Source organism: Ptychodera flava, chromosome 7 (assembly GCF_041260155.1).
Source record: "Ptychodera flava strain L36383 chromosome 7, AS_Pfla_20210202, whole genome shotgun sequence".
NCBI lineage: Eukaryota > Metazoa > Hemichordata > Enteropneusta > Ptychoderidae > Ptychodera > Ptychodera flava.
This window is the reverse complement of record NC_091934.1, coordinates 29,786,329-29,801,466: the sequence shown is the minus strand read 5'-3', so window position 1 is coordinate 29,801,466 and position 15,138 is coordinate 29,786,329. Positions and strand designations below refer to the sequence as shown.

The 15,138-nt window shown below is 38.1% G+C and overlaps 1 protein-coding gene across 5 annotated transcripts in view; it reads right to left on the bottom strand.

Moving 5' to 3' along the window:
• Positions 1-251: 251 nt before the first annotated feature.
• The window catches only part of LOC139137209 (sialate:O-sulfotransferase 1-like), a 52,304-nt gene continuing 37,417 nt past the window's right edge, over positions 252-15,138 (bottom strand). The window contains exons 1-5 of one of the 5 annotated variants that reach the window (XR_011553344.1): positions 7,108-7,427; positions 4,505-4,719; positions 3,167-3,322; positions 2,324-2,593; positions 252-1,568 (exon numbers count right to left, since the gene is read on the bottom strand). Coding sequence is in view for 1 of the 5 variants with exons in the window: in XM_070705197.1 (XP_070561298.1) it covers positions 9,271-9,647; positions 10,400-10,618; positions 11,238-11,393; positions 12,549-12,648 (852 nt within the window). In the remaining 4 variants the exon portion in view is untranslated. Of the gene's footprint in view, positions 1,569-2,323; positions 2,594-3,166; positions 3,323-4,504; positions 4,720-7,107; positions 7,428-8,596; positions 9,648-10,399; positions 10,671-11,237; positions 11,394-12,548; positions 12,771-15,138 lie in introns of those variants that run through there. The other 4 variants (XR_011553342.1, XR_011553345.1, XR_011553343.1 and 1 more) reach the window with 4 other exon arrangements.

Genomic DNA, 15,138 nt, shown 5'->3' with positions numbered 1-15,138 from the left:
GAGCACTTGTAGGTCAAGATGAGATACTTTTTTCTGAAAACATCTCCGGATTTGCCAATTTTTTACAGCGCGCGTGACAGTGCGTCGCGTATTGCTGTTTCTGGGGCCCAGTTGTCGTTCGCTCCGGAAATTGTCGCAAATTTTGACGGTTTTCTCGGGTTCGCTGATAATGGAAATAACAGACTCCGCTCTGACCATTTAACGTTTATTTGTGGGCGCGGGCTCGAGGAAAGCCAAATTAAAGGGCTCGGCAAGCCTCGCCCGTTAATTTGGCTTTCCTCGAGCCCGCGCCCATAAATAAACGTTAATGGTCAGAGCGGAGTCTGTTATTTCCATTATATTATCAGAGAACCTAAGAAAACAATCCAAATTTCCGAAAATTTCCGGAGCGAACGACAACTGGGCCCCAGAAACTGAGCAATACGCGACACACTGTCACGCGCGCTGTAAAAAATGGCAAATCCAGAGATGTTTTCAGAAAAAAGTATCTCAACTTGACCTACAAGTGCTCCATTTTATTTTGTGATTGATTATGATTTACGTTTGAGCTGTAAAGTTACGATATTTTGAGTTGTTAATCTTATTATTCATATTCACGGGCATGTAAACAAACCATTACTGTGTATTTGTGGTCAGTCACGTGGTTCAGCTCGACCAATCAAAATGCGAAGGGCAGGGCACGGTAATATAATAATAGTTCAGTACCCGACCACGCTCACGAGATAGCGATGCAGGTATATCAGTTGTCTCTAACGCCTGGAATAGTGATAATATGAATGCTGGATTAGCTTACACTAGCTTGAGAACGTTTGGGGTCCATTATTTCTCAACGATACAACTATTTCTCAAAACATGGAATCTGGCGTGAGTTTTGACATGATATCTTTGAAAATAATCTACATAATACTCAAGTATTGTCTGGCCTTCATTGTGCCCGTTCTTCAAACGACCTTTCTGTAGGCTTTAAGTTACTATGTGCAAGTTGCCTAAGGGGCCACGGTTAGCACTATTTTATGAATATTTCACAGATAAGATGGCATGAGTTCTCGTCCGATCAGAACGACACACCAGTATATTTGTCATACTGGTATAACATAAAAATGCTTTTGCTGGATTAAGGCAAGACTCATAGCGATTCTTAATCTGGGATTAGCTACTTGAATATAAAGAACCTTGATCTTCGCGAAAATAACGAGTTTACGGCAGCACTTCGGGAGGCAAATTCCTCCAGGGTACAGGATTTTGTCCGTGTTTCACCAAGGATACAGATACTCTTTCCATCACCATTTGTGAGTAGCGTTTAATTTCCGGCGAAAGAACTTCCTCATATAGCTTTGCTTTGCTGGAATACTGGCGATGATAGTTTCCCTCCGTGTTCTTCCGGACACAAGCCATTCTGTTTTCATCAACTGTCAAATTAACAAACTTTACAATTCTCTTCATTTCATGCACTGCGTTTTCTTGGATATTTTCATAGAAGACTACATGTACAGGTATGCCAAGTTCCAACCAATTGTTGGCGAATCTCTCGAAAAGATGCACTTGCCATTCTACAGCGCGAAACCACTCTGTGAAATATAAAGTGACATTCAGAGTTAAGAAAGAGGGATAATAGGTAGATTCATTGAACATTAAACTTCAAGCATTTCATAGGGTATTTAAAGTACATTAACATGTTATAGTGATTTTCGTCACTTTTAGTAACTACTTTGCATGTTAAAGATAGTCCCTGTTTTTGTGAAATTTATAATGATACAAAGCCAACACACAAATGCTGATTACAAAATAGGGCTATGCATCGATTCTGACTGATTTAGAGTGTATACAGCGTCTGGTCGGTAGATCTTTCCGTCCGGATACATACAATTTTGTGCAGCGAAAGATTCATCATTATTCTATAATTCATATAATTCATACGTAGTAAAACTTTGGTTAGGGTCTTTTCCAACACGCTGCCCTCCCCCCCCCCCCACCAGGGAAAAAACCTGTCAGCTATAGGCCTATCATTCACCAGAATATATGAAGGTGTAACATATATGCCGTCTCCATGTCATCATTACCTCGTTGCATCAAACCAAGCACAATATCCTTTCGTGTTAATATGTTGTGATGTTAATATGTTGCATAATTTGAATAAGATTTCCGAAGGCATCGATAAACTTACATTTTGAGTAAGTGCATTTTGCCGACTGCTGTTGCCATCGCTGTTACTAAGGTAACTTTTACTTTTTGAGGTTCCAAGATATCGATAGAAAAGACAGTTAGCTGAGGACACTGGAATAGATATTTTGAAATGATCATTCTGCCACTCACACATTCATACCTTTGTCATATTTCAAAGAGTTATTCCAATAAGCCATTGATGTCTGATTTTTGGTCAATTGACGATTTCTCTCTGCAACTGCCACGCTACATGGATTACGTAGCAGTAAAATTGCTGCTTTGGCTTTCTCATGCATTCCCGGTCCAGAAAGTCTAGCAGAGTGAGTTTTCACAGTCAGTGTTGTCCCTGTGTCCAATCTTCAAGTTCACCTGTATATCCTTGAAAGAGTAATGATAATTTCGCGATCAGCGACATCATTATCACCGTCACCTGCTTAATGGTGATGAAATATTTGCACGACTTATGAAACCGGTCCAAGTACAGTGATAACAATTCTCTTTTTAGCATATTCAAATAGTTCTGCTTTGATTAAACAAAACGATGTAAGAGCACAAATCACGAGGAAACAGTTATTTCAAATTACGAATTAACTTGTTCCTTGATTAATCTGAAAAGGAACATTTCTTTCAAAGAATAAACTTCGGAAATCAATTAAATTTCGATATATTATTGTTACGATTACTTTTCAATGAGATATCGTGTTGTGTTCGTATTTCAGCAATTTATAAGAAAAAATATGGCTTGCATTTCCTGCACAGTTTGATAATTCTTCAGTGAGGCTTGTCTTGGCCATCTGCATATGGTATAATTACAATTATGAAAAAAAGTTTCGGATGTCACAAATCTGTCGAAAGTTAGCATTTGCGCATGTAGACTGGCACCAACTATAGTACATGTTTACAACAAGAAACAGAAAGTACACCTGCAGTCATCAATACACTACAAATGAAAATGTTTTTTTCAAGCATACAGAAAACTACATCTCAATCTTGCCAGGCTTACCAGTTTTCGCTAAATGCTCAACGTTGTACTCTGACCCTGTGTAGAAACCTGTCGCTTGCTGTATCAAATGACGGGTCCAAGTATTCCCTGAACCAGGTGGGCTTGCCAGTGCTATGACAGGAAATGTGCCCGGGGCAGCCAAACGAACTGAGCAATCTGAAATGACAGAAAATATTGAGTACATCGAGGACCCTTGAAAAGGGACTTCAATATCTATAACTTAAGAGTACTTTACGGCATTTTAGCTTTTCACCGCAACATCAATGAGTGTATGATCTGGTTAAATGTTGTTAATTTAATAATTATCATACCCTTGTGGAATATATTCACTGGCAAACGTTAATCAAAGAAAGGATTCACTGACAACTACAGCGCTTGCTTTCTTGATTGAGTAGGAAATTATTAACAAAGAGCATTTTAGCTACAGGTTTCACGCTTTAAAAAAACAACACGTCAACCATGAACTAACAGTATTGCAATACTAGAAACATATCACGGATTAAGATTTTGTAATCCCAGTAAGATAGGGTATGGGACCTCCAACCAGTTTTCACTCGTCGTGCATTTGTTTCGTATTTTAATCGATTATGTTACACTATTCTCTACCTTTACTTTGTTGTCTCTATTCAATTTTTTCTCAATTCCACCATAAATACAGTTTCTTCTTCTATATCATGAAGAAAAACATCTGTTTAGAATCGAACTCATAAGAAATGTCCTGCCCTATTATACATAGTGACGATTTATTAAAATATGGCAGACTTCTAAAAGAAAAGGAAATATTTCATATACTTAAAAATAAAAGATACTGAATGATACAGAGTAATATAATTAAACACGCCGTACCAAAAGAATGGATACGAATGTCGACATCACATTATTCGAGTTGTAGTCAGCGAAGAATGTCAAGATCTTAGAGATACTTCACTCACGATCGATAATATGGCATCTTCCTCTATCCTTTAAATTATCCTTAGGGTAAACTAAATATTGGACATGACTTAATCCCAGACAGCAAACAAACTAAAGACACCTCCGATACGCCCAACACCTCGTTGATACATCGTTCAAAATACACTTAACGAGAACAGTGCACAAATAAAGAAGCGTTTTGATAATGCCCAAGGCTATGCATCCACAAGCATTTCTAATTTAAGTACGCTCTTCACCTTCACCACACATTTGAATGAAAACAATCTTATCTCAATCAAGCAGACACTTATACTAGCTCGATAAAACTTAACAGTAAACTTGATGTAAGTCACGCCATCCAGTAAAAAGAGAACTTAATATAGGAAAAGGTAGAAGTTTCAACAGAGACCAAATTAAAGAGCTTACCTGAGGCCGTATCTTCACTGTCAGTTCTAGGCACAGAGTTTTTAGTGGACGTCCCAAAGTTACCAGCGGAACCTTGCTTTGTAAACACTTCAGGTACCATATAGATAAAGAGTATCCACCAGAGAGAGGTGAGTAGGGTAGAAAGATTGCTACCCGAGTTGCTGAGCTAGGCATGTTTAAATTATTTTCTGCTTATACCTTGTCCACTTTCAGCTCTGCAAAAGAACAAAATTCATTCATTCATTCGTTCATCAAATATGGAGCCGTCAATACAGACTATTATTATCGTAGAATTCGGCTTTTAGAAGTTATCAGACTGTGACCTTTTGAGTTCTTATAGCAACCGAAATGCAAAATGTCAAATTTGCCAACAGAGCCTATGTCGATGCAATGTGCATGATTATTGATATCAATAAATATATCCCATAATAGAATTCACCATAAATCCCAATGCCCGTTCAGATTCTATATATGCCGTTTGTGGAGACGCGGCTGTTTTGTATGTGACAATAATCTGTTATACCATGCTTCAGATAAAAAACAAGAAAATGCCTTAAAGAATCAAAATATTGGTATAATCATGCTACAATGTCTCTGAATACACCCCAAGAGAGAGATACACATGTAGACCACCAGCAAATGCGAAGGCACTAAACGTTTTTTGAAAATCTATACCTTTCTGAATTTTTTTTTCAAAAAATTGTTCAATTGTATTGTGACTTCAAAGTTATTGCAAAATTGTACAAAATGGATCAAAAATACAACGCCCAGCAATCAAACGACTGCTGTACTTTATGTCGATATTCCCAAGTTAGAGTGCTACTCTATTGCATGAAAGGTATCGAAACGCTAAATGGAGAAAATATCCAAGGTTGTCAAACCAAGGAGGGGTGGGGTCTGACTGACAATGGCCAATGGATTCGTACATGGATGAAACGTGCGTAGAATTTGAAATATATAGATCACCTGCGGATCATAAAAGCTACACAATTTGTTTGGTCAAATACGCCAAATACAGTTGAGACCGGCTGGCGAGAATATTATAATGAAACTTCCGCCTTCCAAAATGTCTAAATTGTTTTCTTTGGTTTTCCATTGCATTCCTATATATCGTCAAACGACATTTTTCATGGACAGTTGAGTGATGTTGTTCTGCAAAGAAGGACTGCCTGGCAAAATTAGTAACTTTTGCTTTTCAGGTTTTCCAAATCTGACCACCCGCTCAGACCAAATGGTCGACCCTTAAACAGACACACCCATATATTTCTGAAAACGCTCCTCTCATACAAGAGTTGGTTTAGAGGTTGTTATGGAAAAACTCACTAAAATCTGGTGATCGGCATAAACTGGGTGGAAAGAAGTGCACATGAATTGACAATATGTTAGCAACTATGCCCGGTAATTTGTAAAATTAGGGAGATCCTGGAGACAAAGACATGTAATGACTTTTCCCCAATGGCATTGCTTATGTAACTATTCTTTGTTTCGCTAATAAGCGTACGGCATAAGCACTGTTCTATACAAATGCGCTCGGTCAGGAAGGTGGAGGGGACTACCCCTAGAGTGACCGTGGTGAGGGGATAGTTTGCTTTGAAGACGCCAGGGACGACGGAATTCTGAGGGGTTTTTAATTCAAATTCATTGGGGCTGAAACTGATATAGACAGAGCATGGAAAAACTTCTCCGTCGAAGATAACAATGAAAACTACTTGACTAAGTTGCAAACGCTTATGCGATAGAAAAGACAATAGAAAGAGGGTCTCTATAGAAATGTTGAATACATGTACCTCTGACGCAGCAGTTTACTAATATACTGTTGGTCAAAAACAATGACAACCTTTAACTAAAGCCACATCGACGCAAAGTATTTACTAGAAATTCTGTGAAAATACGGAAGATACTGGTATGACAACGCTTTGACACTACCCGACAAGTCTCTATGTGTAATTTAGGATTTCTGTCAAGTATTTAGACGTCCTGCTACAAGATTTTTGTCAATAAAAAGTATGAAATCGGGCAGGAACTTAATTCTCAAACCGTTTATGGTCGATCATGTATATTGTCAATTGACGAATTACATGCTCGACCATGAACGGCATATTTGTTTTGTTTGGTTTTTATTCGGCGGAGTAGCGAGGTTTAGAAGAATGTGCTGATGTTAATTTTATCTTTATACCACCCAAAGTTGTACAAAAGTAAGAAGGTTATGTTACAAGAATCGCCACATGGCCTAGAATGTTGAAATGGTTTGTAATATTCCAAAAGCAGGAATTAACGAGGGATAAAGAGCAATTTTAGACCAGTATGACACTCATCATTTGCACAAATCCCTCCATAAATCGACTTTTACATCAAGACACAGTGTGGAGGGACTGTGCTATTTTTTACATCCATGCTGTGATCAAGACCAACGCATTGACCTGAAACGTGTGCAGTGGGGCTGAACGCGATCAAGTTAGTTGACTCCTGAATTTCGAGCCTCGTTTTTGTCGTGTTCTCTCACACATCTCATGTAATTATCAAGCAAACGATCATGACTATAAGCGTATGGACTAAAAAACCACAGACATGAACAGATGGACATTTGAATGAGAGAAACTCACCAGAACGCTGCTACCTCATTCCATGGACGTGGCACCATGGCACACCAGAACACGGGTATTGAATAGTTTGTATACATGAATGCCATTGTATACTACTATGTTAATGTCTAGATCGCTCTTTATATTCAAACTATTGATTGATACTTGCCGGCTGTCAGATTAGGAAGCGTTCAATGATTTTTGCTAGGGTGGGGCTGGGCATCCATCTCGCGTGTCTTTCAAAATCAGTGAAACACCCTACCAACTATAAAAAACTTAACCCCGTATTCTGTATGTTTAAAATCAATTCATCGCCAGCTGCCCGACTGCTGGTATATCCACAACAAAAGCCGCCCAAGTAATTTGGGTTTAACTCATTCAGTTTTTGCTGAAGCATTGAACGTAAAGTACGATTAAAATATAAAACTGTGGTAAAACGGTACATTTACTCGACTTATTAGTACATCTAGAAGTACCGGTGCTGCAGTAATGATATTTTTTTTACTGTTTTCCTTTAATAATCCAACTTTGACTTTGATAACTCAGCAAAAACTTAATGAGCGAAACCAATACACAGAGCGGATGGGGAAATATATTTACCTTAAAGTATAGGATAAAGCCCGAGTACGAGGGCTCTTTGGTATATAAAGTCCAACCCAACGATAAAATCTCGAGGCCGCAGGCCGAGACATTTTATCGTAGGGTTGGACTTTATATACCAGAAGAGCCCTCGTACTCGGGCTTTATCCGACTTAAAAACTATCGCCCCTAACTGATATATTTTTGTTTTCAATGTGTTTACGTCAACCGTCCCCTTAGTCAATGTAACATGTTTAGGATATGAATTAAAACTTTTATTTGTGAAATAGCCTTCCAATGTAATGGAACATCCTATAAATGCCCTAGGGCACATTATATAAATGCCCTAGGGCACAGCAGATTTTTTGATGCAGCTGGTTTCCGCTGTGTTACCAAATTTGAATATTAAAACGTACCAGATGTCTACAGAATATGACATGTTCACTTTTGATTGGACAGTACTTTACTACGGCGCTGTCATTCGTTTCTGGAATTTGGTGACCAAGGCTTTACGAGTAAATAAAACACCCTGAATTGAGCACTCTGATTGGTCAATCAACAGTAGATAGTTTTTAAAAGGGGATTATTGAAAGGCCCTGCTTTTCTTCGAGATCTAGTATGTACAGTGTACTAGGTCAGTGTACTTCTCCATTACAACGCATGCGCAGCTACCATCTTCATTGATTCCAGCATCATCATTGTCACCCGAGTATACATCTTTTGTTTGCTACTATCATATGGAAATTACACAGGCCTGGACAAAAACAACTTTTGAGTGCAGGAAGAGCAAAGTACAATCCAAGCTCTGTAACTCTTTAATGAAGCATTGTCGCTTAGACAATCAGTAGTCGGTATAGACCTCTGTAACCCTTTAAAATGTATCCTCGTTTTCAGACATGGTTGAATATTTTATTCAAAAGTCAATTTTTACATTTCTTTCTTGCCTGACTGTGCAATCTTCATGACAAAGTGTCACTGTCTATCTGATAGCTTAACAAAATGAAACTCGTTTTGAGCCTGATAGAGGTCCGCAGCATATAGAATCACCCTATATTAACCTGATGCTCTCTACGTTTAAGAAAAAAATGAGTATCGTGTCCCTAGATTCGTCGCTTTCGTCCTACTCCAATATATTCAAAACTAATGATTCAGTCGTCAACTTCTCTCACGAGATACAGTGCAGGTACACCAAGGGCCTCTAACTGCTAGGTTAGTTAACATTAGGTTGAGGATGTTTGGGATCGATGTATTTCTCAACGATACAACAACTCAAACATGGAAACTCGCGTGATTTTGGACAGGGATGACACCATTGAAAATAATATAAATGCTTGTAATTGTTAAGTATGGTCTAGTTCTGCATTGTCCCTGTTATACGACTTTTCTTTTGATTTCCAGTTACTATGCGAGTTGAGGGGCCCCGGTTAGGACTATTACATGAATATTTCACTTATAAGATGGCGTGAGCTCTCGTTCCGATCAGAACGACACATCCCCGTATTTGTCATACTCGTATAACATAAAAATGCTTTTGGAGGATTAAGGCAAGACCCATAGCGATTATTAATTTGAGATTAGCTACTTGAATATAAAGAGCCTTAATCTTTATGTAAACGGCAGCACTTCAGGAGGCAAATTCCTCCAGGGTACAGGATTTTGTCCGTGTTTCACCAAGAATACAGATACTCTTTCCATCACCATTTGTGAGTAGCGTTTAATTTCCGGCGAAAGAACTTCGTCATACAGCTTTGCTTTGCTGGAATACTGGCGATGATAGTTTCCCTCCGTGTTCTTCCGGACACAAGCCATTCTGTTTTCATCAACTGTCAAATTAACAAACTTTACAATTCTCTTCATTTCACGCACTGCGTTTTCTTGGATATTTTCATAGAAGACTACATGTACAGGTATGCCAAGTTCCAACCAATTGTTGGCGAATCTCTCGAAAAGATGCACTTGCCATTCAACAGCGCGAAACCACTCTGTGAAATATAAAGCAACATTCAGAGTTAAGAAAGAGGGGATAATAGATAGATCCATTGAATATTAAACTTCAAGCATTTCATAGGGTATTTAAAGTACATTAACATGGAATAGTGATTTTCGTCACTTTTAGTAGCTACTTTGCATGTCAAAGGTAGTCCCTCTTATTGTGAAATTTACAATGGTACAAAGCCAACACACAAATGCTGATTTTAAAATAGGACCATGCATCGATTCTGACTGATTTAGAGTGTATACAACGTCTGGTCGGTAGATCTTTCCGTCCGGATACATACAATTTTGTGCAGCGGAAGATTCATCATTATTCTATAATTCATATAATTCATACGTGGTAAACTTTGGTTAGAGTCTTTTCAAACACGCTGCCCCCCCCCCCCCACCAAGGAAAAATAACCTGGACAGCTATAGCTATATCCTTCACCAATATGAAGGTGTAACATAGATGCCGTCTCCATGTCATCATTACCTCGTTGCATCAAACCCAGCACAATATCCTTTCGTGTTAATATGTTGTGATGTTAATATGTTGCATACTATTTGAATAAGTTTCCGAAGGCATCGATAAACTTACATTTTGAGAAAGTGCATTTTGCCGACTGCCGTTGCCATCGCTGTTACTAAGGTAACTTTTACTTTTTGAGGTTCCAAGATATCGATAGAAAAGACAGTTAGCTGAGGACACTGGAATAGATATTTTGAAATGATCATTCTGCCACTCACACATTCATACCTTTGTCATATTTCAAAGAGTTATTCCAATAAGCCATTGATGTCTGATTTCTGGTCAATCGACGATTTCTCTCTGCAACTGCCACGCTACATGGATTACGTAGCAGTAAAATTGCTGCTTTAGCTTTCTCATGCATTCCCGGTTCAGAAAGTCTAGCGAAGTGAGTTTTCACAGTCAGTGTTGTGCCTGTTGTCCAATCTTCAAGTTCACCTGTATATCCTTGAAAGAGTAATGATAATTTCGCGATCAGCGACATCATTATCACCGTCACCTGCTTAATGGTGATGAAATATTTGCACGACTTATGAAACCGGTCCAAGTACAGTGATAACAATTCTCTTTTTAGCATATTCAAATAGTTCTGCTTTGATTAAACAAAACGATGTAAGAGCACAAATCACGAGGAAACAGTTATTTCAAATTACTAAATAACTTGTTCCTTGATTAATCTGAAAAGGAACATTTCTTTCAAACAATTAAATTCGGAAAATCAATTAAATTTCGATATATTATTGTTACGATTACTTTTCAATGAGATATCGTGTTGTGTTCGTATTTCAGCAATTTATAAGAAAAAATATGGCTTGCATTTCCTGCAGTTTGATAATTCTTCAGTGAGGCTTGTCTTGACTATCTGCTTATGGTATAATTACAATTATGAAAAAAAGTTTCGGATGTCAAAAATTTGTCGAAAGTTAGCGTTTGTGCATGTAGATTGGTACCAACTATAGTACATGTTCACAACAAGAAACACAAAGTACTAGTCATCAATAGACTACAAATGAAAATGTTTTTTTCAAGCATACAGAAAACTACATCTCAATCTTGCCAGGCTTACCGGTTTTCGCTAAATGCTCAACGTTGTACTCTGACCCGGTGTAGAAACCTGTCGCTTGCTGTATCAAATGACGGGTCCAAGTATTCCCTGAACCAGGTGGGCTTGCCAGTGCTATGACGGGAAATGTGCCCGGGGCAGCCAAACGAACTGAGCAATCTGAAATGACAGAAAATATTGAGTTAATCGAGAACCCGTGAAAAGGGACATCAATATCTATAACTTAAGAGTACTTTACTGCATTTTAGCTTTTCACCGCAACATCAATGAGTGTATGATCTGGTTAAATGTTGTTAATTTAATCATTATCATACCCTTGTGGAATATATTCACTGGCAAACGTTAATCAAAGAAAGGATTCACTGACAACTACAGCGCTTGCTTTCTTGATTGAGTAATGTGCATTTTAGCTACAGGTTTAATATAACGCTTTAAAAAAAAACAACACGTCAACCATGAACTAACAGTATTGCAATACTAGAATCGTATCACGGATTACGTTTTCGTTATACGAGTAAGATAGGACGAGGGACCTCCAACCAGTTTTCACTCGTCGTGCATTTGTTTCGTATTTTAATCGATTTATGTTACACCAATCTGTAGCTTTACTTTATTGTGTCTCTTCATTTTTTTTCTGAATTCCACTATAAATACAGTTTCTTCTTCTGTTTTATATCATGCAGAAAATCATCTGTGTAGGATCGAACTTATAAGAAATGACCTGTTGCAGATTTATTAAAATATGGCAGACTTCTAAAACAAAAGGAAACATTTCATATACTTAAAAATAAAAGAAACTGAATGATACAGAGTAATATAAGTAAACACGCCGTACCAATAGAATGGATACGGATGGCGAAATCACATTATTCCAGATGTAGGTCAGCGAAGAATGTGAAGATTTTAGAGATACTGCAGTCATGATCGATAATATGACATCTCTCCACTTATCCTTTAAATTACCTTATAGGTAAAGCAAATATTGGACATGACAGCTAATAAACTAAAGACACCTCCGATTCACTATAACACCTCATTGATACACCATTCAAAATGTAACACTGAGAACAATGCAAAAAATAAAGAAGCGTTTTGTTAATTCACATGGCTCGGCATCCACAAGCATCTCTTATTCAACTACGCTTTACACTTTCACCATACATTTGAATAAAAAAATCTGATCTGAATCAAGCAGACACTTATAGCTTGATAAAATTTTACTGTAAACTTGACATAAGTCACGCCATCCAGTAAAGAATAGCTTTGTATAGGAAAAGGTAAACGTTTCATAAGAGACCAAATTAAAGAGCTTACCTGAGGCCGTATCTTCACTGTCAGTTCTATGCACAGAGTTTTTAGTGGACGTCCCAAAGTTACCAACGGAACCTTGCTTTGTAAACACTTCAGGTACCATATAGATAAAGAGTATCCACCAGAGAGAGGTGAGTAGGATAGAACAGATTGCTGCCCGAGTTGCGAATCTAGCTGAGACATTTTCATATAGTTTCCTGGTTTAAGCTCGTACAGTCTTCAGGACTGTAAAGGAACAAAACACGGAGCTCGTCAATACAGTAGACTATCATTATATATCGTAGAAACCATCTTTAAAAGTCATTAGACTTTGACCTTTTTGGTTCTCAGAGCAACCGAAATTCAAATGGTAAAATTTGCCAACAGAGCCTACGTTGATGCAATGGGTATGATTATTGATCTCAATATTCCATAATAGAATTTATTACAACCCCTAATGCCCGTTCAGATATTTTATCCATTTTTTTATTTAATTACTCATCCAACACGCGAGCCCAATTACAGGATGAGATACCCATAACCCACTACCCAATGGAGCAATGAGGAGTAAAGTGCCTTGCTCAAGGGCACAACACCGTACTGGAGTCTCGAACCCACCATCTTTTGACAGTGAGTCCGTTACTCCGGACATACGGGGACTCGCACTCGCTTCAATAATGAGTCCGGTACCCTAACCGCTACCCCACGGTGCCTCCCATACATTCTATATATGCCGGGGGTTTTTTTGCAGGCGCGACATTTTCGTATCACATTAATGGTGTGTTATACCATACTTCGATAAAAATAAAAGCAAATGTACTAAAGAATCAAAACATTTGTACAAGTTAATGTCTTTGAATACACAAGTAATACGATTGGAACTAATTTGGGATAATTGGATTTTCTTGTTTTTCAAATTTCTCAAACGTGTTAGGTGCCATATAGCTGAATGTTGCAATATTGCAAATTACTCATAAAAACAAGTGTGTAATATAAAAAGAAAAGCAGATGAGATTATATTTGTAGATTAAATCGACATTACTTCACCATCCAATTATCCCGAATTAGTTCCAATCGTGTTAAGTGAGAAACATGTAGAGCATAAGCAAATACAAAGGCACTAACAATTCAAAAGGTCTTTACTTTTCTATATTTCTTTTCAAACTATTATTCAAAATGTGTTGTGACTTCGCAATTTATTGCAAAACTGTACAAAATGAGTAAAAAATGCAACGCCCAGCAATCAAACGACTGCTGTACGTTATGTTGATATTCCCATGCTAGAGTGTCACTCTGTTCCATGAAAGAAATCGAAACGCAAATGGAGAAAATATCCAAGGTTGTCAAACCAAGGAGGGGGTGTGGTCTGACTGACAATGGCCAATGGATTCGTACATGGATGAAACGTGAGAAGAGTGCAAAATATATTTAACCCATGGATAACCTGCGGATCAACTTAGCTGCACAATTTGTTTGGGAATGGCCCGCATACAGTTCAGACCGGGTGGTGAGAATATTTTAATGAAACTTCCGCCTTCCAAAATGTTCCAAATTATCTTCTTTGGTTTGCGTTGCATTCCTATATATCCTCAAACACATTTTTTCACGGTTGAGTGATATTGCTTTGCAAAAGAAGGACTGCCGGGAAAAAGTAGTAAGTTTTGCTTTTCAGGTTTTCCAAATCTGACCACCCACCCCGACGAAATGGTCGACCCTTAAACAGACACACCCATATATTTATGAAAACGCTCCTGTCATGCATTTAACAATAGAGTAGGTTTCGAGGTTATCATGAAAAAACTAATTCAAATCTGGTGATCGGCATAGACTGGATGCAATGAAGTACACATAAATTAACAGTATGTTGCCAACTACGCCAGGCAATTTGTAAAAGTAGGGAGATCCTGGAGACAAAGACATGTAATGACTTCCCACAATGGCTGTATATGTGGAGATTGTTTACGTAACTATTCTTTCTTTCGCTGATAAGCGTACGGCATAACTTAAACCCTACTTTATATATTATATTACCATGCCCTGTCCGTCGCATTTTGATTGGGCGACCTGAACCACGCGACTGTCCACAAATACACAGTAATGGTTTTTTCACATGCCCGTGAATATGAATAATAAGATTAACAACTCAAAGTATCGTAACTTTACAGCTCAAACGTAAATCATAATCAATCACAAAATAAAATGGAGTACTTGTAGGTCAAGTTAAGATACTTTTTTCTGAAAACATCTCTGGATTTGCCAAGTTTTTACAGCGCACGTGACAGTGCGTCGCGTAGTGCTCAGTTTCTGGGGCCCAGTTGTCGTTCGCTCCTGAAATTTTCGGAAATGTTGACGGTTTTCTTGGGTTCGCTGATAATATAATGGAAATAACAGACTCCGCTCTGACCAATAACGTTTATTTTTGGCTTTCCTCTCGCCCTTGCCCACAAATAAACGTTAATGGTCAGCGCGTCGTCCGTTATTTCTATAATATATTTATAAATGATTTGCCAACAATCTTTAACACTCATGCATGTGATCCCCCTAATGAGACGACATTGTCATTTTATCTACTTCCAAGACTGGTCTCCAAAATAGCCGTGATATCTTCCATGAA